At 50.1% G+C, this 17,007-nt stretch overlaps 1 protein-coding gene across 3 annotated transcripts; it reads right to left on the minus strand.

The window, feature by feature from the left end:
* On the minus strand, positions 1–15,652 carry ATP5MJ (ATP synthase membrane subunit j). Of its 3 annotated transcripts, XM_059879185.1 has the most exons (5): positions 11,844–11,934; positions 11,251–11,301; positions 11,127–11,150; positions 10,223–10,431; positions 1–508 (listed from the first exon to the last, which is right to left on the minus strand). In XM_059879185.1, the coding sequence occupies exons 4-5, from the start codon at positions 10,408–10,410 to the stop codon at positions 76–78; spliced, it is 621 nt and encodes a 206-aa protein (XP_059735168.1). In that variant the 5' UTR covers positions 10,411–10,431; positions 11,127–11,150; positions 11,251–11,301; positions 11,844–11,934; the 3' UTR covers positions 1–75. The 3 variants fall into 3 exon arrangements, with proteins under 3 accessions (XP_059735168.1, XP_059735169.1, NP_001106786.1); XM_059879186.1 differs by lacking the exons at positions 1–508; positions 11,251–11,301 and adding an exon at positions 15,148–15,652 and having other exon boundaries at positions 10,289–10,431; positions 11,844–11,967; NM_001113315.1 differs by lacking the exons at positions 1–508; positions 11,251–11,301 and adding an exon at positions 15,582–15,645 and having other exon boundaries at positions 10,289–10,431; positions 11,844–11,967.
* Positions 15,653–17,007: the final 1,355 nt, after the last annotated feature.

The raw sequence follows: 17,007 nt of genomic DNA on the forward strand, positions 1-17,007 counted from the left end.
AAGCTGATAAAATGTTTTAGGTTTATTGATAGCTCATTTACTTCTCAGCTTTGCCAGCGTTCGCCGTTTGCAAGTTCACACGTATCTTAAGTCTGCATCACTAGGCCAGCAGTCTGCAGCGTCCGTGCGGCTCTCCCACCTTGGCTTCGTCCGGCTCCTCCAGCACCTCACGCGGTACGTTCGCCCTCGGGTCCCTGGGGTCGGGTCACGTCTCGGGGGATCCGTGGATCGCCTCGGCCACGGGTTCACGGCAAACGTGTCCACCCACCTCCGAGAATGGCAGGGACCGGCCGGCTGGGGCCACGGTTCCCAGGAGTCGGCTGTGCCCAAAGGGGCATCGTTTGTTCGTTTTGCTCCTTTGGCACACACGTGGCTTCTCCCTTCTCTTTTCTGGGAAGATGGTGTTGTTTGAAGGGGGTGGGGGTGGGGGTTGCGGGGGCTGGGATGGGGCCCTTTATCCTCCTCTTCCTGCCGGAATGGGAGTCGGGGAGCTCTGGGGCTTGGCCTCCTTCAGTGGGAAAAAAAAAAAAAAAAAGTCTGCATCACTGGGTAAGGATTACATACAATCACCCCCTTATTTATTTTGTGAATGTGCACTTCTAAATGCACATGTATACTTAAATTTCAGGACCCCTCAAGTATTTTAATATTACTTTTGCATCTGAAAAACCCACATCATCTCCATCTGCTGGGACACGCTTTGCTCAAGTGAAGCTGAATGGAGGCTGAACTCATGGGATTTGGCATGCCAGCCTCTTTGGTTCATTCACTGAACCACATTTTTATTTTTTGAAGGGGTCTGACTAGAAATTTTAAAATCGTTCTTACAGCTTTGCACGCGCGCTCAGTCGTGTCGGACTCTTTGTGGCCCTATGGACTATAGCCCGACAGGCTCCCCTGTCCATGGAATTTTCCAGGCAAGAATACTGGAGTGGGTTACCATTTCCTCCTGCAGGGGTTCTTCTCACCTCAGGGATTGAACCCAAGTCTCCTGCGTCTCCTGCACTGGCAGGCAGAATCTTTACCACTGTGCCACCTGGGAAGCCCGTAACAGCTTTATTGAGATATAATTGATGTACAATAAACTTCATGTTTAAAATGTACAATTTATGAGTTTTGACATATGTATATACTCGTCAAACCATCACTATAATCAAGGAAATGAACTCCTCCGTCAGCTCCAGTCTCCGGCCCTTCGTGCTCCACCCTCCCACCGCAGGCAACCTCTGCTCTCCTTCATGTTGCTGCACATTCATGCATGTTTTCTGGAACGGATTGTAAGTGGAATCACACCGCATGTCTTCTTTCCTAGTTTTTTGGTCACTCAGCATAGTGGTCCAGAGACGGACCCATGTTGTGTGTATTGATAATGGATTTCATTGCTGAGGAATCATCCCTTGTATGGATATTCCAATTTATCACTCATTTGCTGATGGACATTTGATCTCCCCTCCTCCCAAGTTTTGGTTATTATTAAGGAAATTATTATGAACAATCATGTATATATACATTTTAGGATCTGCTGGGAAATTTCTAAAAAAGCCTCCTGGGGATTTGATTGAAATTGTCTTGAATTTATAGGTCACTTTGAAGATGCTTGACATCTTAACAAGACTGTCTTCTTATCTATGAGTGTGTGAAAGTGTTAGTTGCTTCTGTCGTGTCCAACTCTTTGCGACCCCATGGATTGTAGCCTACCAGTGAGAGTCATTTCCTAGGCAGGTTGATAGGGAGTCTAGGGGTCCCCAAGGAGAGAGGGGTCTGGAATTCTCAAGGAGGAAGAAAGGACAAACTTTTTTCTTTCTCCACATTCCTTAGGATTATATAACAATAATGTATCCTGCCTAAGGACAGTCTTTGGATTCAACCTTCTGTTACCTTAAAACGTTAATTATGGGAGTAGACCTGGTCTTTACAAGGATGTATCTTGCCTGAGGACAGTATTATCTTAAAATGTAAATTATGGGAGTAGGTCTGATGAGGTCTTTACAACCTCCAGATAGTCTTTGGATTATATAACTTCATTGTTAACACTAGCAAGCGGGTACTCTTTCTGCCCCCTTCTGATGCCTATGTCAGAAGCTTTCTCTATCTCTTTTATACTTTAATAAAACTTTATTACACAAAAGCTCTGAGCAATCAAGCCTCGTCTCTGGCCCCGAATTGAATTCTTCTCCTCTGGGGGCCAAGAATCCCGGTGTATTCGCTGATTCAACAACAACCTTTCACCAGGCTTCTCTGTCCATGGGATTCCCCAGGCAAGAATACTGGAGTGGGTTGCCATTCCCTACTCCATGGGATCTTCCTGACCCAGGGACTGAACTTGGGTCTTCCCAATTACAGGAAGATTCTTTACTGTCTGAAACAATCTGGGAAGCCAGGGAAGCCCTATCCATGACTACATCTCCTCATTTATTTGTCTTCATTTCTCTCAGTGATGTTTCACAGTTCTCACTTTCCAGGTCTTGCACATCTCTTATTCAAATGCACCCACACATATGGCCTTTCCCCAGAACAATATAAATGGCATTTAAAAATGCTTCATTTCCACTTGTTTCTTGCTCTGTTGTTCAGTTGCTGAGTCATATCTGACTCTGTGACCCCATGGACTACAGTATGCCAGGCTTCCATGTCCATCACCAACTCCCAGAGCTCGCTCAAATTCATGTCCAATGTTTCAGTGATGCCATCCAACCATCTCATCCTCTGTCATCCCCTTCTCCTCTTATCTTCGGTCTTTCCCAGCATCAGGGTCTTTTCCAATGAGTCAGCTCTTCGAATCAGGTGGCCAAAGTATTGGAGCTTCAGCTTCAGCATCAGTCCTTCCAGTGAATATTCAGGGTTGCTTTCCTTTAGGATTGACTGGCTTGATCTCCTTGCTGTCCAAGGACTCTCAAGAGTCTTCTCCAGCACCACAACTGGAAAGCATAAATTCTTTGGTGTTCAGCCTTTATGGTCCAACTCTCACATCTGTATGTGCCCACTGGAAAAACCACAGCTTTGACTAGACGGACCTCTGTCAGCAGTGATGTCTCTGCTTTTTAATACACTGTCCATGTTTGTCACAGCTTTCCTTCCAAGGAGCAAGTGTCTTTTAATTCCATGACTGCAGTCATCATCCGCAGTGATTCTGGAACCTGAGAAAATAAAATCTGTCACTGTTTTCACTGTTTGCCCAGCCATTTGCCATGAAGTGATGGGACCAGATGCCATGATCTTAATTTTTTGAATGTTAAGTTTTAAGCCAGCTTTTTCCCTCTCCTCTTTCACCCTCATCAAGAGGCTTTTTGGTTCCTCATTTTTTGCCATTAAAGTGGTATCATCTGCATATCTGAGATTGTTGATATTTCTCCCAGCAACCTTGATTACAGCTCGTAAGTCATCCAGACCAGCATTTTGCATGATGTACTCTGCATAGAAGTTAAATAAACAGGGTGACAATATACAGCCCTTGACATACTCGTTTCCCAATTTTGAACCAGACTCTTGTTCCATGTCTGGTTCTAACTGCTGCTTCTTGATCAGCATACAGGTTTCTCAGGAGGCAGGTAAGATGGTCTGGTATTCCCATCTCTTTCAGAATTTTCCACAGTTTGTTATGATCCACACAGTCAAAGGCTTTACTGTAGTCAATGAAGCTGATGCTTTTCTGGAATTCCCTTGCTTTCTGTACGATCCAGTGGATGCTGACAATTTGATCTCTGGTTCCTCGGCCTTTTCTAAACCCAACTTGTCTATCTGGAAGTTCTGGAAGTCCTTGGAAGCACTACTGAAGCCAAGCTTGAAGGGTTTTGAGCATTACCTTACTAGCATGTGAAATGAGCAGAATTGTATGGTAGTTTGAACATTCTTTGGCATTACCCTTCTTTGGGATTGGAATGAAGCTTTTCCAGTCCTATGGCCACTGTTGAGTTTTCCAAATTTGCTGGCATATTGAGTGCACCAGTCTAACAGCATCATCTTACAGGATTTGAAATGGTTCAGCTGGAATTCCGTCACCTCCACCAGCTTCGTTTGTAGTAACAATAATGTGGTTTTCTCTTCTTTTTTGTGAGGTGATACATCACATTGATCGATTTGGGTATGCGGAGTTATCCTTGTCACCCTGGGATGCGTTCAGCTTGGCCATGGTGTGTCTTTTATGTGGTGTTGGGTTCAGTTCACAGTATTACTTTTTGAGTGTGTTCAGCTTGGCCGTGGTGTGTCTTTTATGTGGTGCTGGGTTCAGCTCACAGTATTACTTTTTGAGTGTGTTCAGCTTGGCTGTGGTGTGTCTTTTGTGTGGTGTTGGGTTCAGCTCACAGTATTACTTTTTGTGTCTTTCTTTGGTATCAGATGTGATTTCTCCTCTTTCATTTCTTGTTTTGTTTACTTGGGTCTTCTCTCTTTTCTTCATGGTGAGCGTTGGCCTCACTAAGCTCTTTTGCATACACCCTTCTGGTGTCACCAAGCTCTTTTATTTTTTTTAAATTGAAGTATAATTAACTTACAATGTTGGGTTGGTTTCAAGAATATAGACAGTGATTCAGTCGTACATATACAGACATATTCTTTTTCAGATTCTTTTCCATTACCACTACACTCTTTAAATCATTACACATCTTTGTTGGTAGATGACAGGAATTTCTTGGAAGAATAATTGCAAGGACATTTCCCTTCCTGGCTGGAAGGGTCTGGGGAGGCCCAGATGAGGTGGAGCCTGTCACTACTGTTGCAGATCCCTGTCCACTCACGGCCCTGAGTGCCCTCCCGGCTTTGCCGCTCTACCCCAGGGCAGCCCACACAATGCTGCTTCTGGGGGCCGGTCCCAGGAGGGCCAGGAGTGCCGGGCCTGCATGACCCCCAGAGTGGCCACTCCGCCATGGCGGAGGGTTGGCTGCTTCCTCCTCCAGACTGTATGCCAGGCCTGCTCCTTTCCACCTCCCGGGCTCTCCTGGGACACTTCCTCAAGAAGCCAGCTGCACCTGCATCCCTACCCAGGGTCGGCCTCTGACAAGCTGGCCTGAGCCTCCTGACACCTTTCGGGAGAATGTGACAGGAATCTCAGGGGTGCCAAGGACAAGGCCCCGCACACAGGGACCTCGGCCTGGCCACCACGCTCTCCCCGACCTTCACAATACCTTCCTTCAAGTGATCTGACAGCCCAGCTCGTGAATTGGGGATATCATGACGACCTGCCAGCGTCCTCAAGCGTCCAGGAGCCTGGTGGAGGCCCGCAGAGGGGCTCCCGCCGGGACCTCGGGCGCAGAGAGGAGCGGCTTGGCCTCCGGCGACTTCTGCCTGCTGTGAACAATGCCGGACTCAGAGCAGACACTGCCATCAAAGTGCGGCCGTTCTGCCTTTTGAAAAGCGCAGAAACCCAGTGGTCTCGAAACCCAGTGACTTTTCCAGTGAAACCAGCACCGAGGCCTCCGGTGCTGCCCCCCGGGCAGCCGCAGCGGCTCCGAAGTCCACCCCGCGTGCCGAGGCGCCACTGGCCGTGGAGGTGGGGTCCTCCGTCGCTGGGCCTCCATGCCTAAAGACTCCGTTGCCACAGGCCGGCGGTGCCCTGAGCCCCCGGCACTGCCTCGAGGCCCCCACCCACCTTCAGGAAGGAAGGGGGGCCCTGCCCTCCCCCTGCAGACCCCTGCCCTCGAGCTCCGCACCGTGGAGCCCGTCGTCTAGGCGAGACGGCGCACTCGCACTGGACGGGGCTGCGGGTCCTTCCGAAGGCGAGCAGCTTTGGAGTGACCGCAAACGAGTCCTCTCCGCAATGGCTTCGGTCACAGCGGCAGCTCTCAGGATGGCGTCCTGGGGCTCCCGCAGTGGCGGCAGCGCCTGGGAACCGGAGGGAAATGCAGGTCCCCAGGCCCCGCCCCAGACCTGGCGCGTCACTCACCGGGGCGGGGCAGCGGCTGGGGCTTCGAGGAGCCTCCTAGCAGTGCGTGACTGCTGGGAAAATCGTAGCTTTCACCAGGTGGACCTTTGTCGGCAAAGTGATGTCTCTGCTTTTTAATGTGCTGTCTAGGTTTGTCAGAGAAACACAACTGATTTTTTATTTTGACATTTGATCCTGCAGACTTGCTAAACACTATTTCATAGGGCTGGCGGCTTTATGGAAGATGACTTAAGGTTTTCTCCGTATGATCATGCTGTCTGTGCAGTTTTACTGCATCCCATTCTCCAGGCATTTTCACGTCTTTATCTTGCTCTGCTGGAATGGCCTGTACTTCCAGCCCAACACTGAATAGGAGTGATGAGAGCAGATCACCCCATCTTCCCAATCGTAAAGGGAAAGCAGTCAGTCTTACCACTGAGGATGACCTTCGCTGGAAGTTTTTTACAGGCACACTTACATTGTGGACGTCACTTTCTATCCTTGCTTAGATGAGAAACTTTACATGGATGGACGCTTAGTTTTGTCTCTTTTGTCATCTCTTGAGATGACTGTAGTTTTTCCTTGTTATTGTAACATGACGACCTGTTTTTCCTTAGTTAAGCAAAGAACACCTTATTTCTGCTACACGTAACAGCATACCGCCCTAAGAAACAACTGCGATTTCAACTGATGTATAGTTGATTTACAATGCTAATTTCCATATGCATTCTTAACACATCTGCAAACCTCAACCTCCCATGCCATCCCTCCCCCACTACTAGTTTGGGCATTGTAACATGTATTAAAATAAATAGGTCAGCACGCCTATTAAAGAGCATGCCAGTGATTCCTACTCCCTGGAGAAAACCATGTTGGAGACAGACTAGCAGTCAGCTGAGGGCCGTGCTGTCTTTGTTCTTAAGATCAGTAGGTTCTCTGCTGTTTGCCAGATTCTTCTCTTGGGGGATCTGATCACATAACCTTAAGCCTAATCCTAGTCAAGGTTTCTCGGAACTTCCCAATCTAGGAATCAGATCAGGGTCTCCTGCATTGCAGGTAGATTCTTTACCAGCTGAGCTACCTGGGAATTCCTACGTCCCATTTAGTTTTGAATCTTAAACCTTTTTTAAACACTGGTCATGATTATTCTTTTTACTTTTGATGGGATTTAATTTGCTAAAATTTTGTTGAAGGCTTTGGCATCTATATTCAAGAAGGAATACTGGTCTATAATTTTTAATGTCACTCTCCTTTTCATTACTTGAGAGCAGCTGGTGCTGATCTCACAGAATGAGTTGGGCAGTGTTTCCCTGTTCTATTAAGGAAGAATTTGTGTACAATTGGTTATTACATTATTCTTCAAAATCTGGTGTGACTCACCAGGGAAGCCATCTGAGCCTGGAGTTTCTAGAGTTTTCAACTACAGATTGAACTTTTTTTAAGAGATACAGTGTTCTTCAGTTTTCCCGTTTCTTCGCGAGTGAGCGTTAGTGGTTTGCATCTCACAAGGAATGTGTCCGCCTCATACGCCCTGTAGAATCATACGCCCTGTAGAACTTTCTGGTCTTTTTGTGATATTCCCTTAGCCTATTTATTTATTGGCTGGGCTGGGTCTTCACTGCTGTGCGTGGGGTTTCTGTAGTTGTGGCCAAGTGGGGGCTACTTTTTGTCGGGATGCTTGGGCTTTTCACCGTGCTGGCTTCAGTAGGTGCGGCGTGTGGGCTCTAGAGCACAGGCTCCGTCGTGGCGTTGCAAGGGCTCAGCTGCCCTGTGGCACACAGGGTCTTCCTGGATTAGGTGTGGGACTGTGTCTCCTGCATTGGCAGGTGGACTCCTATCCAATGGACCACCAGGGAAGTCCTCCTTATCCTTTCAATAGCTTACAATCTATAGTAATGGCATCTCCCTCATTCTTGTTACTGTTTTTTCTCTTCACCAGTCCAGCTAAAGGGTTTGTCCATTTTATTTATCTTCTCAAAGTACAAGCTTTTGCTTACGCTGAATGCCTAATGCAAACATCTGGTCCTACATGAGATACCAAGTGGAAAGAGGTGAGTTAAGTGTCCTTCCCATAAATCTGGAATTTATGATCAGTCACCTTACAGCTGCTTTACAGCTCAACTGGGGTGCATGTACCCCTGAGATATACAACGACAAGTAAGAAACATGTGCCTCCTTCCAGAAGCTTCGAGGCTGAAACACATTGTTCAAAAGCAGCCTTTCAGATGCTGGAGCTGTGTTCTCCCCCACCTGCCTCAGGATCCCCCACGGTTCAGGGTGAAGAGCAGAGTACTAGACGAGGACGGGCAGCAGGTAGACTTCAGGATAAAGGGCCCCCTTGTGGCACCGTCTGAAAAAGAAACTGGCTGCTGTTGCTCGCAGCTGAGCTCGAGGCCCTCTCTGCTTCTGCAGAAGCCTCTCTGGTCAGCACCTCCTGAGAGCTGCTTTGAACACTCCCCGGGGGAGGGCCCCTCCTCGCCCCCAGCACCGCTCCAGGCCGTCCCAGCTTGGTGCTCAGCGCCCACAGGAAGCCGGGCTGGCAGGGAGCACCAGCTCCCCCTACAGGCTGCCTCGGGCCCAAACAGCAAGTGGGTTCTGAGCAGCAATAGAAGTGCTTCTTTCTACAACCTAACTCCACGTAGGAGGCAAGGACAATAACTCCCTGCGGGGACTTCCCTGCTGGTCCAACAGTTAAGACTGCACCTTCCAATGCAGGGTGTGAAGGTTCAATTCCTGGTCAGGGAGCTAAGATTCCAGCTGCCACATGACCAAAAAAACAAAACAAAAGGTAACACAAACAATACTGTGACAAACTCAATAAATAAATAAAAAGAAACCAGCTGGTTTATCTTCAGGGGTGGGTCCCTCCTCTGCGCATCATTCATGAGCCACAGGGCCCACTTCCACAGTCCCAACAGCCCCTCACCCCATTTTCCGCACAGGTTCTAGAGGAGTGGTAAGCATCTTTTACAGACTGTTTCCGCATGACTGTAACTACGGGAACCTGCACGCAGCAGAGGGGACCTGCTCTCAGGGTCCGCACACCAACGCCTCTGCTGACATCAGGGCCTGTTCCCAGGCCTCGCCTTCTTCTCCAGACAGAGCTCAGACTCTCGGAGTCCAAGTCCTGGTCCCAGCCCTGGCTAGCCAACCCTTGGCACATCACTGCCCCTCTCTCAGCCTCAGTCTCCTCTGTAATACGGGACTACAGCCCCACCTCGCTCGGTTCTCAGGACTGAACGTGCTGATGGGCAGCACGGTGGGGAGTGTGGCTGAACGCTGGTGGTGGGTGCGTTTTTTGTATGGATCAGCAAAAGTGTGGTCCTGGGAACCTGTGAGGAACACAAGTTCTCAGGCTGCTTCTTACACCGAAGGAAGCTGGACATGCTGGGCTTGCTCGTCCCTCCTGACAGCCCTCCAGGGCATGCCATCTCAAAACAGACGGCCCAGATGAGCAAATTTTAAAATGAGGTGCTTCTGAACTGCAGAGCTGACTCATCCTCTGGACGCAGTTATTGGACAAAATGCTATTCCTGCAAGAGAACGGAACCCTGCCCCCAGCTTCAACGCCAAGGCCCTCTGGGACTGTATGACACTTTCACGCCAGGTCCCTGTCGGAGCCAGCGAGGCTGAAAGTGGGTTTTATCCCCATTTTACAACAGACACCAAGGCTCAGAGACCCCATTCAGAAGTGGCAGCCATTTCTCAGGCACCATCCGTGGGCCTGGCTTGACACTAGTGCTGGAGAACAAAAAACGCAGGGACGGCCACTGCCCTTCAGGGAAGCGGAGGTGGCCAGAGACCAGCCCGGGACCGGGCCGCCACGTCTACTCCACAGGCAGACACCCCCACCTGCGCTTCCACCCTGAGCTGACTGCTTCAGGATCTACTTTTTGAACGCAATTCTAGGGGTTTTGGTAATTGTCTTAGATGGAGAAAAACATTATGCAGCATTCATTTGATATCAGTCAAGCTAAAAGAAGTATCAATCGATTTTTTTTTAAATTATTTATCTTGCCTTATAAGTGACTTCTGAAGAAAATCTTCTCCCAGAATCTCTCATTCTACCTAGTATGTGATTTAACACTGCCTTACCTCTAAAGCCTTTTACAGTTTGAGTAACACACGCTTTCCCACACCTCCTCTTCCTGAGCTCCACAGTAACCCTGTTAGAACTTCCCTGTTCATTTTCCAGATGAGAAACGGGAGGCTCAGAGAGGTCAGAGTACTAAGCAGCAGAATCATCTGTTTAGCAAAGTTACAGACCTTGGGAGCGTGAGTGCCTAGATGTGACCCCCAACTCCTGCACTAACTGGGGTGCGTACCCCTCAGCCCCTCAGGGCCACTGAGGATGGCTGCACAGACCTGCTCAGGGTGGGGCTGGCACAGGGCGGGCGAGGGGCGCAGGGAGGGACTCGGGTGCAGACAGCGTGGGTCTCACAGGTATGTTTATTCAGGCTCGAGGGCAGCGGCATCTCAACACGGGGTCCCACGTTCCCAGAGCACAGCCAGGCCGATGTCCCGTCCGCGGAAAGCTGGTTAATGATGACCATGAGCCGGAGCGGCGCTGGAAGCTTTCCGAAGAGAAGCACAACGCAGAGACAGTTTAGGAGGGAGGGAAGAGCAGACTGCAGTCATCACGCAAGCCCGCACTGACAAGCCGGAGGCAAGACCAGGAGGCAGAGAGAGGGCTATTTCTACGGCAATGTGCGTGGAGGGTCTGTGGAACCCACCTGGACACAAAGAGCGAGGGCAGGAAACGTCTCCTCCCAAGCTCACGGGCCAGCCCTGCGTTTGTCTGGGACTCAGGTGGCTAGAGTTTCACTGTCATGTGGATGTGAAGTGAGGAAATGTCTGCACCAGAGTCCAAGTGGCGTTCCCAGGGCAGCCCGCTTGCACAGGCAGCTCCTGCGTCCCCACTGGAGCCCCAGCCAGCTCTCATCAACTCACTGCACTCCTGGGAGCTACACTCGCACAGGCAGCTCCTGCGTCCCCACTGGAGGCCTAGCCAGCTCTCATCAACTCACTGCACTCCTGGGAGCTACACTCAGCCAGGGCTGAGCAACGGTTTTTAAGCTCGGTCTATAGGAAGCAGAACATCCGGCGCCTCTGCCTCAGCAGACCAGCGCTCTGCGTTCCGACACGTCCCCTCTGGGCCTGACCGCTCACTGAAGCAGCTGTCGGCTGCAATTCTCAATAAGGAGGCGCCTCGTCCTGAAAGGTGTGATGGTGTTTCTCATTCCCCACCCATTTTAAGCAGAAATCTTACCTTTCAAGGCTTTACTTCTTTTATCTAAAATAAATGGAAAGAGAAATTGGTCATACCAATTCTTTGCAAAAATGCCTTTAGCCAACTTATTGTCAAAATCATCATCTGGCTGAAAAGTTCATACCTTAGGTAATGCTGTTAAGTGAAGCTTTCAGAAAATAGTAATCCTGTAGTGCTTCAAAGCCACAAAGTGGAAAAAGTTTTACCACAGATGTTCTTTGAACAGGCCTCTTCACTCCCCACCACATCCCAAACTCCAGCCCTGCAGTTTAAAGTTCTCTCCTTTCTTCCCTCTCTCTTATTCGTACACAATTGGGCCTCATCTGTGCTCTACTGAGAACCAAGTGGATGCTTTGCCTCAAGCTTTATTATGAAAATATTCATTCAGATCAGTGGGAAAGGTACACAGAATACTGTTTACCAGGACACTCTACCCTAAGTGCTTTAACCTGCATCTCTCAAAACTAAGGACGTCGCCTATGCACTCTGAACACTGCCACACCTAGGGAAATTCACAATTCCCTGATGCCAAAGTCTTGCTCAAATCTCCCTTATTGCTGACACAGCTCTTATACTCCCCATGTTTGAATAAAGGACCACCAGGGTTTCTGGTGTGCCCTGCTGGTTAAGGGCCATAGTTTCTTTACAATATGAACTGTGATTCCTCTTGAAAGGATTTCCTTCCTGATCTCTAATGAATCAAACAAAGAAACTTACCAGCACTCCTGATTTTATAAACGATGTAGGCCATCAACCCCGTTCCTACCCAAATCTCCTGGTAAGCTTGGGTATAGTAGGGTTTCATGGGGATCCAAACTTTCTTAATAAGACTCTGAAGCATCTGAAAAGGAGCACAGTGGTTAAGTATTACCATGACTGCTGTTTCAATAAGCCTAACTGCTAAGAGGTTTCCCTTTATTAAGTTTGAACCTATTTCTCAAACTATTCAAGCCTCTATGCCAGGCCTGCTCCCCAAAGCCATTCCAACATCCACACGGGGGCTCCGCTCGCAACAGCTTTTCAAGCTCCACACACCGGCAATACCCCCCACCTTGGCCATCCGTGCACTCCGTCACTTCCCATTCCTCCAGGCCCAGAGCTCGCTCAGCCTGCACTGCCATCGCCAGCCCGCCTCTGAAGGCTACCCTCCACAGTGTCCCCAAATTATGCCAAAAATCACACACTTCTAAAACTTTAAAACTAGTACATTTGCATCACCGTGTTAAGAGTTGTCGGCATTCGATGCTGAAAAAGAGCGTGGTGAGTTCCCTGTGACGGCAACACCAGGCTCGGGCTCATGCTCATCCAGCGAGCCTCAGTCCTTCTGTTTGAGTTCAGCAGTGCTGAGACACACCCGACATATAAGCCATGTGGTGCTCATGGTGCGCGCCGCAGTGTGACCGACAGACGTGCGCCTTGTGGGTGGACTTCCCCCGTCCAGTTAGGTAACACACCCATCACCTCTTATTTTTTAAAGAGAACTTCCAGTTGTATTCTCTTAGCACACTTCAACTATGCAATTCAGTGTTATGACCTACAGAGTGCTGCATCATCCCAGTCTTGAGGTCTACTAACAGTAGAATTTAACAAATACAGAGAGCATGAGAGAACACCGTCACTTCCTAGGAGACGCAGTAATAACTTATTTAATCAATAAAATAATTACTGGATCTGATTAGGAAAAGCCATCACATTCTGAACTGACACAGCTCACCTTTATGTGCAGTTCTCAAAGTGGTGCTTTTGCTCATGTTTATAATTCACCAGATTCTAAAATCAGGTGCCCTCATTTTCATTTTAATAAGCTTTGCAACATCCAAGGTGATCTATTAAACTATCGCCACTCGAACCATCGTGAGGAACACCGACATCAAAGTACCTCTCATCTTACCAGGAAGCACTGCTCCAGCTTCAGTCAGCAAGGCCGCCCCAGTCCCAGCCCCAGGCTGACCGATGGTCACCCCGTTCCTTTCGCATGTCTACTTGGCTACACAAAATTTCACTTCAGTTTCCTCTGGTTTTCCGTGAGTGAAACCTGTATCGTGTGGCCATTATTCACTCAGCAGATGTGAAGTGTGCATGTAAGAGGTGGCAGGCACGGTTTCCGAAGCTGAGACACGGGCTCCTAAAGAGCCAGGAGCTCCTGGGGGAACAGTGTCGTCAGCAGAGGCAGCACATGGGCCGAGACCCTGCGGTCAGGACATGCCTGGAGTGGGAGAGCCCTCGGGAAGGCCACAGCGGCTGCGGGGGCTCGCACCTGGACCGTCCCTCTTGGCAGCTAACTTGAACTGTCCCGGTTTCCTCATCTCTAAAGCAGGGATAAACCGTCACCCCCCCCCGCCTCCGCCTGCCCCCCGAGGGCTGTCGTGAAGACAGAGGTGCTGCTCTGTGTCACAGTACTTGCTGTGCTACAGCAAGTGTTCATACATACGGAGTCGCAGCTGTACTTGGGGCGGTGGACGGCCAGAGCTCGGACAGCAGAGAACGCAGTTCTCACCCTAAGACTGTCACACAAACCTAGCACATGTGTGAAGCACTTTACACGCTTATCGCCTGCACCCCAGGAGGAAGCTGCCCGAGCTCACCCAGCTGGATCTGCGCTTCATGACTGAGGATCTGCTCTGAGGCCTGGCTCCCAGCTCTTCCCAGGAGAGCACAGACCCCGGCTGAGGCCTGGGCCTGGGGGCTGACACGGAGGTGCCCTCACACGCCCTGTCCCCAGGCAGTACTGGGACGCTCCCTCAGGACACACGGCTCCAGGAGGCCAACGGCGCCACCTCAAGAGGCACTGAGAGCGCGCCACAGGGCGCAGAGGCGCCTCTGGGGCCCCAGAGGGGAAGAGCTCAGAGGCACTGAGCGTGCTCCCCTCCTCCCTGCGCCCAGCACTGACTGGGAAGGAAGACCAGGGGGTTGGAAGCCTGTGAACCTTGGGTTCCTACATGAGTTCTGCCTGCTTTGCCCTCCACCTTGGCCAAGTCTGAAAGATGTCACTTCAGAGGTTTCCCTTTCTGTGAAGCACAGACAGCTCTACCTGCCCCGCTGGGCTCTCAATGGAATTTCAGGAGGAAACATAAAGGACCCTGGCCTGCCTGTGCAGTCGCTCAGTCATGTTCGACTCTTTGCGACCCCATGGACCGTAGCCTGCCAGGCTCCTCTGTCCATGGGGATTTTCCAGGCAATAATACTGGAGTGGGTTGCCATGCCCTCCTCCAGGGGATCTTCCCCACCCAGGGATTGAACCCAGGTCTCCAGCGTTGCAGGAGCATTCTTCGCCGTTTGAGCCCACCAGGGAAGCCCGGCCTACTGCCTGGTGAGGAATAAAAACTCAGTAAATGATCACAACAAGCTCAGAAGGAACCTCTGCAAAAGGCTAGCTGGCTGCAATAGTACTAAGCTCCTGGGGTTCTACAGAGGACTTAAGCTTAAGAAGATGAGGGCAAGGCCCAGGCCCATTAGAGGCCTTGGAGCAAGGCCAGATGAAGACCTAGAAGGAAAGAGCAAAGCAAACCAGGAAGGTCAAAGGCCCTAAGAACAGACCAAAATAACCTGTTTTCTGGATCTTTTGTTCAAGGCCCAGGCCCCTGGCGTTCTCTCCTCACCTAAAACGATCCGAGACTGCTACAGGGCAGGTACGCTGCAAACGCTCCCTCCCACCTGCCTTTGGCTCAAGGGTTCCACGCTTGGTCGGACGAGTGAGTGCCCCGGAGGCCCCATACTTCTGCCTGAGTCCACTCTGTCCAGCCACGTTTCCCAGCTCTGCGTGGGTTTTATTAACGCCCTTTCCTTCAAAGGCCCATCCTAGTCAAAGGCCAGATGGGAGTCCACTGTGCCCGGCTCAGTCTGCAGTTTCTGGCGCTACGTTAAGCAAACCGTCACCTGAACCTACACTGAAGACCGGAAACGTCTGACCCGTTGAGCCCGGACCAGGCTTCACAGGCTTAATGTCCGTGCAACTGCAGTCACCACCTCGGATCCCCTTCTGGTCCCCGCCTCGCCCCTCCCATGGCCTTGTCACACGTACAGGGTAGCTCCGGGAACAGTAAGCAGCGAGGAAACCTGAGGGGTAAGGCGAGAGGCCACTAGACGTGGCGCCGAAGTGCTCAGCTTGGATCCTGACTCCATCACTTACTAGCCCCGTAACCTCGGAGGAGGTGGCTGACTTTCATGGCCGAAGGAAAAGCCGTGGAGCGGCCTCGGCGTCACTCGCCAAGCACAGCGAACCCCGAGACGACCTCCCTTTACAGTGGGGGGCCCGCGGGGGAAAACGCGCGTGGGCAGCGGGAGCGGTTGGGCCCCAAGGTCAGCGGGGGTCGAGGTGCGGTTGTGGGCGGGCCGGGGAAGCTCCTGCCCGCGGCCGTGGGGGCCATACGGGGCCCCGGGTTTCCGCCGCCCGCGGTCCAGCCCTCACCATCCCGGTGGCCCTAAGCCAAGCGCAGGACTCGGCCACACACTCACCTCGGCCGAGGACCAGAGGCTCGGGAAGCCCCAACTCAGAACCGCCAACTCGGAAAGGTCACTCCGCGCGCAGGCGCCGCGCGGGGCCTGCCGGGAAGGTGGAAGGAGCGACGGTGCCCCTGGCCAGAGTGCCTACCTGACCGCGCCTGCGCACCACAGCGCCCCCAGCGGTTCGACCAGATGGAGGCCGACAGCACGAGCGGCGGGGGAGGGGACGTGGCCGGGTTTTGTGTCATAATAAGGTGACCAACAGTCCGGATTTGCCCGGGAGTAGGACTTCCTGTGTTGCAACAGGGAAGGTCTTGGACAAAGAGGACGAGTTGGTCTACCTGATAACGGGAGTCTCTGTTTGCTGTGTTAATGGCCGAGAAGCCGAGTCTCCCACCTCTGGGTTTCTTGCCATTTCTCTTTGTTATCAACATTCTTGGTCTGCATGTTTTTATGCATCAATTCCGTGCATAGTAATTCTACACAATAGACAATATAAATAAAGACTTCCACAGGGACTCCAGACACTGGAGTTTTAAAACGTAGGTTTTAAAAAGACCCACGATTAGTATGCACAAAGAAACACAAGGCTGAAAAATTAAGCAGAGAACTGGAAATTGTAAAAAAAAAAAAAAGAAGAAAGCCACTTAACTGACTGAAAAAGAGCCAAAAAGAAATTTGATTGATTTATAGCAACAGATTAGACAGTTGAAGAATCGCTGAATTGGAGGCTGGGTTAGAAAAAACCATTGAGGAACACAGACAAAAGAGGAACAGCAAGAAAGTTTACCATAATATAACCGCCAATCTAGAATTCTGTGCGTGAGGAAATTAGCATTCAATAAAGAAAGCGAAATGACATTTTGGACCAACTAAGACTGAGGGAATAATCAGCAGTAGATCTGCGGATTAAAAAAAAAAAGTGTTCATTATTCAGGCAAAAGAAAAGTGAGTTCAGATGGAAGAAGGGTAGGGAGGAGAAACAGCAATGAACCCGCTTCAAAGGGAAGAAAGTTTAGAATTAAATGAAGCTGTGCATCAAACTCGAAAAGCTTGTCATCTTACAGTATTGATGCTCAAAATGTGGTCTGGGGGTTTTCAAGACTCCTTAGGGGTCAAAACTTTTATCCATAATAATAGTAAGATGTTCTCTTTTTCATTAGAATCCTCTCACAAGTGTATGGTGGAGTTCTCCAGAGGCTGTATGACTTGTGATGTCACAACAGAATGAGAACCCAGCTGTCAGCCATTGAGGCAGGCATTGAGAGGTCTGTGGAAACGCAGACGTGTCGCTCTTCTCAAACACAGAAATTGGGGGGCAAACACAGTGACTTTTCTTAATTATTTGCTTTAACACAAAACAGTTTTATTAATATTATAAAATTAATTTAAAAATAAATAAAACCTTTCTCAGTTGTAACCCCTAAAAAAGTAGATA

This window comes from Bos taurus, chromosome 21 (assembly GCF_002263795.3).
Source record: "Bos taurus isolate L1 Dominette 01449 registration number 42190680 breed Hereford chromosome 21, ARS-UCD2.0, whole genome shotgun sequence".
NCBI lineage: Eukaryota > Metazoa > Chordata > Mammalia > Artiodactyla > Bovidae > Bos > Bos taurus.

Excerpts from the sequence above, each read along its gene's own strand:
- ATP5MJ (XM_059879185.1), bottom strand. The coding sequence starts at position 10,410 with ATGGTCATCATTAACCAGCTTTCCGCGGACGGGACATCGGCCTGGCTG. Across the intron at positions 509-10,222 it reads GCCAGCCCCACCCTGAGCAG|GAGGCCAAGCCCCAGAGCTC; the intron begins GTCTGTGCAGCC and ends TTCCCACTGAAG.